This window comes from Sinocyclocheilus anshuiensis, unplaced genomic scaffold (assembly GCF_001515605.1).
Source record: "Sinocyclocheilus anshuiensis isolate Anshui unplaced genomic scaffold, SAMN03320099.WGS_v1.1 scaffold7, whole genome shotgun sequence".
Lineage (NCBI taxonomy): Eukaryota > Metazoa > Chordata > Actinopteri > Cypriniformes > Cyprinidae > Sinocyclocheilus > Sinocyclocheilus anshuiensis.
In genome coordinates, this window is record NW_015549582.1 from 904036 (window position 1) to 916136 (window position 12101).

Genomic DNA, 12101 nt, shown 5'->3' on the forward strand with positions numbered 1-12101 from the left:
TATATAAAACTTTGACAACAAAATATAGTCAAAAACCCTGCATAGAGCTAAAACATCTATTAATTCTGAATAACGAATATTTGTCATAACAAGTCTCCAAAAATACAAACTTACATCAACAGCGATCAAACTGAGTATGCTCAGCAACCTGTTAGTTGGCCCCTCACCACAAAACTTGACATTTCTTGGTGTTAAATATTTGAAGTTGCTCATACTAAATGACCTGAATGACAACATCTAAAACACCTGCTAGCTACAGCCTCTGTGACAACTAGCCCCATCTGCATTTTTTATGGTTGTACTGTATCTTGTAACCCTGTATTACGTTTATTCCTTTAGTGTTGGATGGCGACCCACACAGTGTCAATGACCTTTCTGAAATCCAAATGGCACCTGGCAGTGTCCAGAGGGCAGAGGGAGCTGAAGAATCAACATATGGGAGTTTGAAACCCAGAGCATCATCCTTGAGAATTGAGTGGTCTAATATCATGTGGCTCTGCCAAAAGAGATGAAAATATTTTGAGGGGAAAAATTAAAGTACCATTAAAATGGAAATGAATGCAGTGTAACGTGACTCTTACCTGCTGACGGAAAGCCTTAATATCAGCCACTCCATAGGTCTCTGGCAGAGACTTAACTAGAAATGTTTGATGATGCACTTTTGCATGATGGGCAAGAGCAGCTGCCTTACTCATTTACCATCTGACGTGTAACTGGGAGATGTGCTCGCAGTGCCAGAGGAATGCGTTCAGAGGGCTTTGCTGCAGCGGTCTGGCCTGAGGAAACCGAACGCGCACACCAGCGTCACTCATCCGTCTTACACCCTTTACCGACCCACTGCAGTTTCTTTCTAGCATCTCCTACGTTCTTCTCAGAAGCTCTTGAAACGATGCTCCCTACTGTTCTCATCACGTTTCGTTTTTTTTTTTGTTTTCATGTACCGTTCTTTCTTTCCTTTAGGTTTGTTAACCTCATTGAAAATCGTGTTTGAATTTAATGCGAAGCAAAATCACTCCTACTTTTTTGTGAGTGTTTCTAATCCAGACAAGGGAAAATATTATATTATTTATTAAAAATGTGCAATATGATTTATTTTTACACTTACAGAGTTTAATTGTTCATCAGTCAGGGACACTGTAGTTCTGTCCCATTTATTCTAGTTTTTAACAGAAGGAAAAATGTAAAATAATTGAGTTACAGGTACGATACGAGATAAGGGACATGTGGTTTCCCACTTTTTGTTGATCACATCCACTCAAATCATGGCAAAAAAAAAACAATCAAAAAGTCTTATAAAGTGTGTTATTTATTGAATTCTGGGAATTGGCTGTTTGTCGTGTTATGTAAATTAAGCCTATGCCATTGTGCATGCGATGTTGTGCAAGAGTTATTGTGCTCCAGATATCAGGTTTGACGTGACAGCAGCTGAGATGTTTTGAAAGAAAAAAAAAAAGATGATGTTGAGGGCTTGCTTGCATGTTTGTGACCTTGGATGCTTTCGGTATCAAAAGTCAGGTAGTGCCACAGTCAGGTGGCGCTAGAGGAAGTAGGACATTACCTTTAAGAGTCTTTAACACTACTTCAGTTTACCTCAAACAACATAGAAAAATAAAAAAGCCTCGTAAGAGATAAAGTATTTGTCTTAAATCTGTAGTATGCAAATTCTGACTGACAGAGTCATTGGGAATTCATTTTAAATGTGCCACTATATTGTAGAATTAGACATTTTACTTTTATTTGTTATTCTAATGTGCAGTTTCCCTCTTCAGAAGGTTTATTGAAGATTTATTTATGATATATATAATTCTAGATATTGTTTCTAGTGTTTGGTGAGTGTAAAAGGGCTTGGAAAACTCAGTGTCTCTCCTTTAAACCCTCATTTGCTTTTAGTTTTCGTTTGCATGTGGTCTTTAAATGCATTAACGCCTGCATATTTGATTCAAAACAACTAATCTGAGGTAAAATATGTTTAAGGCACACAAATGTACTCTTGAAGGACTTGTTTCATTTGGTTGGATTTCACTTCTGTGCAACAATGCAGAGCAATGTGTACGGGCTCTTTTTATATGTTTTCTGGAGAGTTGTGAGCTCTTATGATAACAGGGCAGGACATGGAGTTATTTTTCTAAAAACAAATGTTGCACAAACAACAAAGAACATTTATATACTATATACGGTTTATTCTATTTATAAGCATTTTTACAGAGCACAGCCATTACAAGATGAATTCTAAGATATTTTTCTATAGAAATGCACAGTTGTATTTTGTCAAAAGCAGTATAGCTCCTTTATTTCAAGCATTGCATCTCACACATCATCCGATTTAAGACTCGAAACCTATATATGATTCACTGTGATTTGAAATGCTGAGGATGCAGGAATCCTTTTTGAACCCTTGAATGCAAAAAACTCATCTCTTTCATTTCAAGCCCATAGAGCCCCACGTATTTCTGTAATTTGAAAAGTTATGGTATTTATCTGTACATTCACACCTGTACATAGTTATTTTTATATAAAAATAAAGCAAATTACAAGCCATAAGACAAATACGATACAAATTAAATATTAAATACACACATTTTTCTAATACAGTAGGTTTAACATGTATACATGTATTTAACATTTTTTGTTGTTTGATTAGAATTCAGCTGTGATTCCGCCTGTCCCGCCTTCACTTACTGCAAGTTAACAGTAGCCCCTCACTGCAGAACACAAGATCCAGGGGGCGTGGTTGGATCCACATCTAGGGGGTGGAGATTGGTAGGATTAGGGGTGGAGATGGGTGGGTTTAGGGATCGGGGTGGAGACGGGTAGGTTTAGGTAAGGTTGGAGAAGTTGGATCTGGATCTAACCACGCCCCCTGGATCTTGTGTTCTCAGTTAATCGATAACGAATTGTGATTGGATGGTAATTTTGTTCTATGACAAGCTTAGTTACCTTTGATTAGACTGTTCTCGTGTGACAGAACACTACTACTGCTCGCCATGATCACTCAGTCGTAAAGAAATTTTGAAATATGGGACAAAACATGATTTTTTCAAAATAAGTCTGGACACTAAAAATAGAGCTGAAATACGGGACTGTGCTGGGAAAAATGGGACGTCTAGTCACCCTATAGTCAAATTAAAGATCTTGAATAATCAATCGATAACCGGTATATGGTACCAAATAGCACTATTTTACTATATATTTATTCACTTTTGTTGGGTTATTCTGCACTAGGCAGAAGTACAGTATAGTAATACAGTGCATGTTGCTCTGAACCCTCTGACCGTTTAAAATACTTTCAGGGTTTCACTTTTGCATGACTAAATGTAGACATGCATAGCGTGAGCACTGTGCTCCACACTAAAGAATCAGTTTCACATGTGTAATCTTAAACGTCTTCAGAGGCCAAAGCTCTACCAGCTTCTAAAACGTGAATGTAAAGTGTTGCTGAAATTGGATTAAGACTAGTAAGCAGTGAAGGGATATGGCTGGTTATGTGTTTTCTTAAAACAGAGTCGCTAAGACGTTAACATAAGTAAAATTATATTTCTGTGTATAGCTTAGCCCCATTGGAATAACTGGTTTCTACTTAGTAGACAATATAAAGGATTATATAAATCACTCTTGCATGCTTAGTTGTAAACACTTCAAGAAAATCAACATCTGAGTGTAGCGTACTTGGCAAATGACTCGCATACTGGTAGTCTAAACAAACCTGGGCTCTGCTTTCCTGACATAAACAGCTGTCAGAATGTAAAATACGTATATCTAGATTGTTTCATACAATAAGCAGCATTCCACATTCAGCTTGACCACAGTTTACAAATTCAATTAGCCCGAAGAAATTTTGATGTATGGATATCAGACACTAGCATTTCTGTTTATTTTGTATTGACCATTGGATGTGACTTGCTCTAATTCATTCTAGGAATTTGCCATAAGCCACTGTTAATTAAAACGGAATTGCTGACAGTGTTTTTAAAATGGTTACAAATGAGATTTATAAAATGGATGAATCATCAGTTTATGGCAAATGAATTATGGCTTAACCTTTAGTTTACTGTTGATACATAAGATTAAGAGACTTGGGATCTAAAGTCCTTGGCTCACTGGTTCCTTTAGATATACACATGTGAAATGAGAAGTGACAGAACTGTTACAGAAGCTCGGATGTGGCTTTAGGCTCAGAGGAGTGTGATGATAAATCAGACATGATGTGTTGCTTTTCTTTTTAGAGAGAAAACCCACAATTATCTTCTATACTGTATCTAAAGCCTACTGACCAAAATTTAAGTCCTAAACAGATCCCAGACGTCCTGAAAATTATATATATATATATATATATATATATATGCATACAGAGCTGGGTAGTAACTGATTACATGTAATTTAGATTACGTAATCAGATTGCAAAAATTAAGTATGCTTGTAATTAATTAAAATTACATTTTAAAGTACTCGTAATCAGACTAGCTACTTTTATTGATTACATTACATATTCTTCACACAACAGCAATAAATGATTCACCCTAATTCCTCGGTTTCATCTTTTTAAATGTTCCTTTCTAAAATAGCCTACTGCTGTCTTCTAGTTTTTGGACATTCACACAAAGACCAGTCATTAGTCAGGTGGCCACACAGCATTTGACCACTGGATTCACAAAAATCATTTCAGGTTTAAGAAGTGTTTCAACATTGCATCACTGAGGAACACATTAATTTTTATTTGAATTATGGTGGGTTATTTAATCATGTATTACAATGTCTTTGTAAGACTTTTGTCTTCCAAGCACGTTAAAATGCACAAATTCACGTTATTTCTTATTAACATGTTATTCAGGGATTCCCAAACTTTTTTGTCATCTGAACATCTTTCACCTAATTTATTTACTTGAAGTACCCCTGAGATTTTAAAATAAATATTTGAATAATTAAGTATCATATTTGCATGTTCACGGTTCTCTGAAGTTGGTTAACAGTCACATGACATGCAGGTAAACAAATAAAATATTTAAAGTGTTTTATTTTGATTTGTTATTTTAAAATTATTTATTTTACTTTTACATTTTTTATTTAATTAATTATTAGCTTTTCATTAAATTCATGAACCCCCTGTAGTTCCTTTATGAACCCCCATTTGGAAAACCTTTATGTAATGTAAAGTTTAATGCACTTCATGTTGTTAATTACAACAAATAAAATATATTTTCTTACTCTTTGTATTTTTATATCAATAGGGTACATGATTGTCCTATTTAAATCGACGTGATAAACAAGTTAAAGGGGTCATATGACGTTGCTAAAAAGAACATTATTTTGTGTATTTGGTGTAATGAAATGTGTTTATGTGGTTTAAGGTTAAAAAAACACATTATTTTCCACATACTGTACATTATTGTGCATCATATGACCCCTTTAAGTCAAAAGTAATCTAAAAGTAATCAAAAAGTAGTCAGATTATATTACCCAAAATGTGTAATGTAATGGATTACATTACTACAATTTTGGTTATGTGATTTGGAATCAGTAACGGACTACAGTTTGTAAGTAATACACAGCTCATATGTGTGTGTGTGCGTGTGTGTGTCAGTTTGATTCATCAATTTATTTATTTTTCTTAGGTGAGCCACAACAGCTGCATGTAAACATTTCCTCATATGATTGACCTTGTATCATATTATCATACTATTTCTGTCATACTAATTTACTCTAACAAAACTATTGCACAAAATGCCATCTCGCAATGTCATATACACTTCTAACCCTTAATAGTTCAAAAACATACTTAACGAATGTAAGGTTTTGTTTTTTTTACCTTGCAATATCAGTTTCAAAATCATCCTGAAAGTACACTAACTTCTAATATCATGAATGGCTTCTGTTTCTTTCCCACGTCTGTTCTAGGAGATTGTACGTTTGGTGAGCGGCTACAATATTCAGTGAAAATACTGTATTTACGACCGTAAATTCCACTCACTTAACTGTAGGGGGCTCAAAAGTCACAAAAATACACAAAACTACATACAGTTCCTTCAATTTTGGAGTAGTTCGATACCTCACGTGAGAACGTGTTGATTCAAAAGTACTCTATATAGCTTAGGTAACAATTTATTTTATAGTGTCCGTGTTACACGTTACATGTACTTGCTATTGTAATGAATTATGTATAATGACATGCAATAACCCAAACCCTAATCCTAACAGTAAATTAATCCTAATCCTATTAGTAAGTGCATGTTGTTAATTAATATTAGTCAGTACTTAAATGTAACAAGGACGCCGTAAAATATAGTGTATATTTTGCATTGTTTTTGTTTTGGGTCTCAAAGATTCCATATAAAGCTTTGAATAAATGCAATTCATTTTTAATTTTCTAAAATGTGTCATTGTTTGATACAGAGGGAATAAATACATTTTTATAATGCATTATTATTTTTTACACGTGTTTAGAAGAAAAATCGAGTTCCTTTTATTGGGTATACCTGACTCTGACTTTATATGTGACCCTGGACCACAAAACTGTCAATTTTTCGAAATTGAGATTGTTGGCTATTGCTGCAAATATACCCCAGCGACTTAAGACTGGTTTTGTGGTCAAGGGTCACATATTATCATTAATTCAGAGGATTTCATTACGCTATTTTATACTCTCTGTGTGTGTGTGTGTGTGTGTGTGACTGTAGTCACAGGCTCTGCCAAAGCCAAACCAAAATAGTGTAAAGCAGCTGCTGTGAGAGGAGTCAAATGTGAGAAATTTCAAAGCAACAGCGCCATGTGGCGTCATCTGATCACCTGTGTAAGTGTTCTAGATGACAGGAAGGTCACTGATTGTTTGGACAGAGAGAGGAGTCAAATGTGAGAACTTTCAAAGCAACAGCGCCATGTGGCGTCATCTGATCACCTGTGTAAGTGTTCTAGATGACAGGAAGGTCACTGATTGTTTGGACAGAGAGAAAGGGGGGTTTTGTGAGACTGTGAGAACTTGAATGTGAATGGATGCATGTGGGATTGTAAGCAGATAAACTAAAGCATTTATTACAAGGCCTCCAATGATTTTGATGCGAAAAATACACCTCTTTCTCCCTCTGTCACCCGGTTCCCATCTGAAGGTTCCTCTGAAATAATGGCACTTTAATTGTATCCTGTCAAACCTTGAACAATGGCTTTCTTTCATTACTATAAAACCACAAAACAAAGAAGAGAGTTGGTCTATCTAGAGCAAATCTCATTTTCTCAGGGATATCTATATAAAATAATAGAAATCGAAAAGGCCTTATGTTGGGAAGAAGAAAGCTGGAGATACTTGCACTTTAAAGCGAGTACACAGCGTCATATTTCACCTCTCCTAATATTTCCTCATAAAAGCCTTCTCTCCGAACTTAAGCTGAAGTCTCGGGGCTGAAATAAATAGCTCTTGCATCCCTCTACCATACCAGCTCTCTTTTATTTCAGCCTTGCACGTGAGCTTGTAACGTTCATGACCTTCCCTGTCGTGTTTTACCTTGACTGGGTACTGTTTAGTTATTTTTTATATATTTACAGTACATTATATATAATAATTATATCAATTATGTATATATAATTGCATGCATATAAAAATTGTTCATGCACCACATAAAAATATTGTATTTATTGCCTCAAAATAAAAATAAAGTCCTCTTCAAATTTCATTTTTTAATATCAAGTTTTTTTTTTGACACTTTATCCTTAATATATTAAAACCTGTTTTTAAGTGTACATGAAACATGAAATATACATATATTTTGCAAATAGTGTACACAATATGCCATCAATTTGACACCAAATGTATTGCATTTGCAGAATTAAATATTTATGAATCATAAACACATATTTCTCGGTGGAATGATGTCCATAAGAGAAAAGCATTGAGAATAGCATAACATATTTGCAGTTGTGTGTTGTGTGAGCATTGGACATAATTCAGCTATTTATGAATCAGTGTAATACATAGATAGTTGATGTGTCATAAATCATTAGGATAATTTTAGTCATTTCTAATTCTGTTCAGTATTGATTACCTGGTGTTAAACAGATTTTAATGAACTTGTCAATGGTTTTCCAGGAACATTGCGCCAACTGCTGTACGCTGAGCGAACAGCTCATAACAAAGATAACAGCGCCCTCTGCTGAGCAAACGTTGAATTTTACAACGACACACCAATCTATGGACCCTTCTCACAAGACGTTTAACGGTCATCAGCATCGTAAATCCTCGAAAGTTTTTCATATTTGTATTTTTTTTTTAAATGTATGTACATTTATAACACTATTCTTTGTATTATATAACCTTTGCATCAAATTACAAAAAAACAGTTAACGCTAATGCGGGTGTGTTTCTAATGCAGCGTCTATGGGAGGGCTGGTAAATTTGACATTGTTCTCTTCTGACTGCCGTTATCAGTCTCTCTCAATTTTTTTCCTTTTATTGAAAGTCACGAAAACACTATCGTGGAGTTTTTCTTTTGCTATTTGAGCAACTGGCAATGCAAAAAATATATTTGTGGTACTCTCCCATTCACTGCTCTTCAAGTTAACCCAACTATGACGACTTCCGCTGCTGAGAAAGCCGGAAATGTGAAAAGGGTCCATTTAGGTCAAAGCACAAAATTTGTAAAATTACTATCAAAATAAAAGTATCTGCAATATTTAATATTTTCATATAAGGCATGATTCTGTTGGTCAAACAATCTAACACATCGAAACTTATATGCAACTCAACAAATTTATTGCAAATAAATTTGAGATGTAAAGAGTTGTTACCTAAAGCTTTGTTGTTGTCCATGATACATGTAATTTTGTTAGAAAAAGAGCAAATGGAACAAGAATAGTTCGATAAACGGACATTAATAACTCAAACTCAAAAACAGAAATAGAAGAAAAAAAATCACATAGACTTTTTATTAAGGTATTAATTTTTTTCAACCAGATATCTGATTAACTGACCCAAACTGCCATGATATATAGCTGCCTATGTACTATATATTTTTTAATTCGCTTCTTTTTCTGTATTAATCTTTACCTCAACTAAACACAATATAGCCTATTTGTTAATCACAATACACTATAAAATATGTTACCAGTGCTTATTTTCTCATTAAAATATGAGCATTAAGGATGAATCATAAATGAAACAGAATTTAAAAACTACAAATTATATGTTACACTAGAGATTCCTCATAAAATATGTGCACTAAGAAGCTTTGCATAGTGTTCAGGTCGATATCTTTGAAGGTAAACATCCATTTTCCCCTTTATTTTCTTCTCACAACTTAAACCTGTGGAGACAGACGACAAAAAAAAAACTGTATATATTATTAAGTGATGTGAAAAGAGGTTCATGCAACATTATTTTTTCTGTAATTCTAAAGGGTTATTAAAAAGTAATAGATGCTAATAGATGTTTTAGACATGGTTTATTAGGCAGCAGATATCAACCTTCTTAGCCATGGTTATTATGGTTAAGTAAAACTATAATAAATAAATAAATAAAATATATATAATGTTTTTTTTACTTTTAGCTATTTGCTAAGAAAAAAAATCGAAATTTGATTTAGTTTAACTTGATGCACTAAAATAACTAAAACTAAAATGGGAATAAAAATAAATAAAATGTATATAGACATATCTTAAAACTAGGGCTGTGCAAAAAAAATCGAATGCGATTTTCATGTGCATCTCGTCAGTAAAGGCGCTCCTGTGATTAGTAGTTAATCTCCAGCACGTGCGTTCAGATGGAGCGGCATTTACTACACAGAGCCGTAGTTCACTGATGCCCGGCTCAGACTACACGATTTTAGCCCGATTTTGCCACGATTTGCTTGACGTAGGGTGTCGTGGGGATTCGTAACGACAATGGGCATCGGGACGCAAGATTCCATCGTTTCAGCACGTGTAGTGTGTCATAGTGGACGACAACCGATTCCGCGTCTGCAATGCTTCACGACAGAAAGTTAAAAAAAAATTTCCGTTGTCCACGACGAGTTCTGTCACATTGGTGACGTTGACCAATAGCAGCACAGAAGCTCTTTCATACACAGGTTTCAAACATGGCGAAACGAAAGAATTATGAGATGGAGGAAATGTTCGTGGAGCTGTGGCAACAGTACTCCTGCCTGTATGATGTGTCATCGAGGGACTACCACGACAGAACAAAGAAAGAAAAATGCTGGCGAACTATAACGGAAGCGCTTCAGCAATGTTTACACTCGTTTTCGGAAGTCAGTCGCTAGTTCCGCCTTCTCGATGACATCACAAGCGTCGTTAAAGACGGCACGCGATGAATGGTCGGGAAGCAACGTGTAGTCTGACATGTTTCTTGTCCACGACACTACACGATTTTGACTCCTAAAATCTTGTTATCTGACACAGTGACTATCGTGACCGACAAAAATATTGTGTAGTTTGAACCCGGCATGACAAGCTACACAAAATCGCGTTCAAAATCGGCAATGAATCACCTGCGATTTTGAACGCGCTTTTGTGTAGCTTGTCAGTGATCTACGGCTCTGTGCAGTAAATGCCGCTCCATCTAAACGCACGTGCTGGAGATTTACTACTAATCACAGAAGCGGCTTTACTGACGAGATGCGCATGAAAATCGCATTCGATTTTTTGCACAGCCCTACTTAAAACCTTAACAAAAATGACAAAAACACAACCTTAATTACAAACATACAAACATGAATACATACAAAAATAAAAACTAAATCATTACTATTACTAAAAACTATAAGAATCTCAATTATACTAAAGTAACACTGGTCTTAGCAAAATGAAGTGGCAGCAAATTAACTCTACTGTATATATGACAGTGTCCACAAACATCGGCTCACCCAGTTCTGCAGCAATGCCTGTAATCCTCTGCAGAGCTGCATTCATGTCACCTCCTTCAGGCACCAGAACCTCAATCTCTCCCACACAATATCCAAAATCAGCCTGGTCCAGATCCACCCGCACTGCACCGGCCTCTCTCTCTAGCATGTAAGAGCAGCGCTCGGTCTTGAACTCGGCAAAACAGACGAGATTGAGGACATTCAGCCACTTTGTGTCATCTGCTGAACAGATCTCTGTGTCCTCATTTTCTGCGACTTTGTCAATTTGTTCCCTTGGTGAGGAATTCGATTCACTCCCTTCAGCAGTGTGTTCCCTGATAATCCTGCTGACTTCTGATTGAATCAGAGGCAAACTGGTTATCTCTCTGTATTGTGTACAAAGGGTCTCAGTGTCATTGTCAGGTGCAGCTCCTGAAACTGCAGGGCATTTCAACTCCCACAATCCCTCTCGGCATCTCAGCCAGAAATCTTTTAGTGTGAGGATGAAATCTGGTGAGTCAAAATACTGGTCTCGGAACTGCCGCTGACCAATGCATTTAGCTGTACAGAGAAATAAGAAAATGTAAAAATCTAACCTAAAATTTCAGGGGAAAAACCCCCATAAAATTAAAGGGTAGTTAATACTGTTGCTTGTTACTTCAGGATTCTGTATGTGTATAATAATGAATATAATGTGTGTGTGTGTGTGTGTGTAAAGCATAAATTATTCATTTTGATAATGAGAAGATCTGAACACACCTCCAATATCCTGTAGTCTCTCCATAATTTCTGCATCACAAACGAATTTTCTTTCAACCTCTACAGTCATTTTGTTCTATATAAAAAAAATCAATACGAGAAAGTTGAATATTGGCATATTAATTGTATTAATTAAAGACTGCAGTAATGGACAATCTGTAATGTAAAGTGCCAAATCAAATCAGATCTGTGTCTCAAAATCAAGTGAGCGGCCTAGTAAGTTTTTCCGTTTTCTTGACTGACTAAAAAAAATGCTGTCTAGGTAGGCAGCTCATTATGTTTCAAGGCACAGCCAATAGCAAATATTGCCCGGAACCTTGTAACTGGTTAATAAATTGTTAGCTCAGACAGTGATAATTATATTGTAACTACTACCACGGTTAAAATCCGGTTGAGACAGTCATTCCGACACAATAAAAAATAAACTATCAAACAAAAACAAGTAAACCTACTGATCAATCAGAGGACAGACGCGGAATCGGGGTCTTCTTCGCCTTCTTCTTCTTCTTCTTCTGATGTTTT

The 12101-nt window shown here is 35.6% G+C and overlaps 2 protein-coding genes across 4 annotated transcripts in view; one reads left to right on the forward strand and one right to left on the reverse strand.

The window, feature by feature from the left end:
• LOC107657819 (junctophilin-1-like) overlaps positions 1–2477 on the forward strand; it is a 48873-nt gene extending 46396 nt beyond the window's left edge. Inside the window, exon 6 of the mRNA XM_016446068.1 lies at positions 340–2477. The gene's annotated coding sequence lies outside the window, so the exon portion shown is untranslated. The remainder of the gene's footprint in view (positions 1–339) is intronic.
• A 6449-nt stretch (positions 2478–8926) lies between these two features.
• LOC107657808 (thiamine-triphosphatase-like) lies at positions 8927–12101 on the reverse strand. Of its 3 annotated transcripts, none has more exons than XM_016446051.1 (4): positions 12032–12101; positions 11580–11655; positions 10842–11381; positions 8927–9284 (listed from the first exon to the last, which is right to left on the reverse strand). In XM_016446051.1, the coding sequence occupies exons 2-4, from the start codon at positions 11647–11649 to the stop codon at positions 9184–9186; spliced, it is 711 nt and encodes a 236-aa protein (XP_016301537.1). In that variant the 5' UTR covers positions 11650–11655; positions 12032–12101; the 3' UTR covers positions 8927–9183. The 3 variants fall into 3 exon arrangements, with proteins under 3 accessions (XP_016301537.1, XP_016301539.1, XP_016301540.1); XM_016446053.1 differs by having other exon boundaries at positions 11580–11639; positions 12032–12094; XM_016446054.1 differs by having other exon boundaries at positions 11580–11609; positions 12032–12051.

What these genes read in the sequence shown, in the direction of transcription:
- LOC107657808 (XM_016446051.1), bottom strand. Translation starts at nt 11,649, where the DNA reads ATGACTGTAGAGGTTGAAAGAAAATTCGTTTGTGATGCAGAAATTATG. An exon ending in GAGACTACAGGATATTGGAG is followed by an intron (nt 11,382 to 11,579) that starts GTGTGTTCAGAT and finishes TTCTCTGTACAG; the next exon opens with CTAAATGCATTGGTCAGCGG. An exon ending in AGGCATTGCTGCAGAACTGG is followed by an intron (nt 9,285 to 10,841) that starts GTGAGCCGATGT and finishes CTGTCTCCACAG; the next exon opens with GTTTAAGTTGTGAGAAGAAA.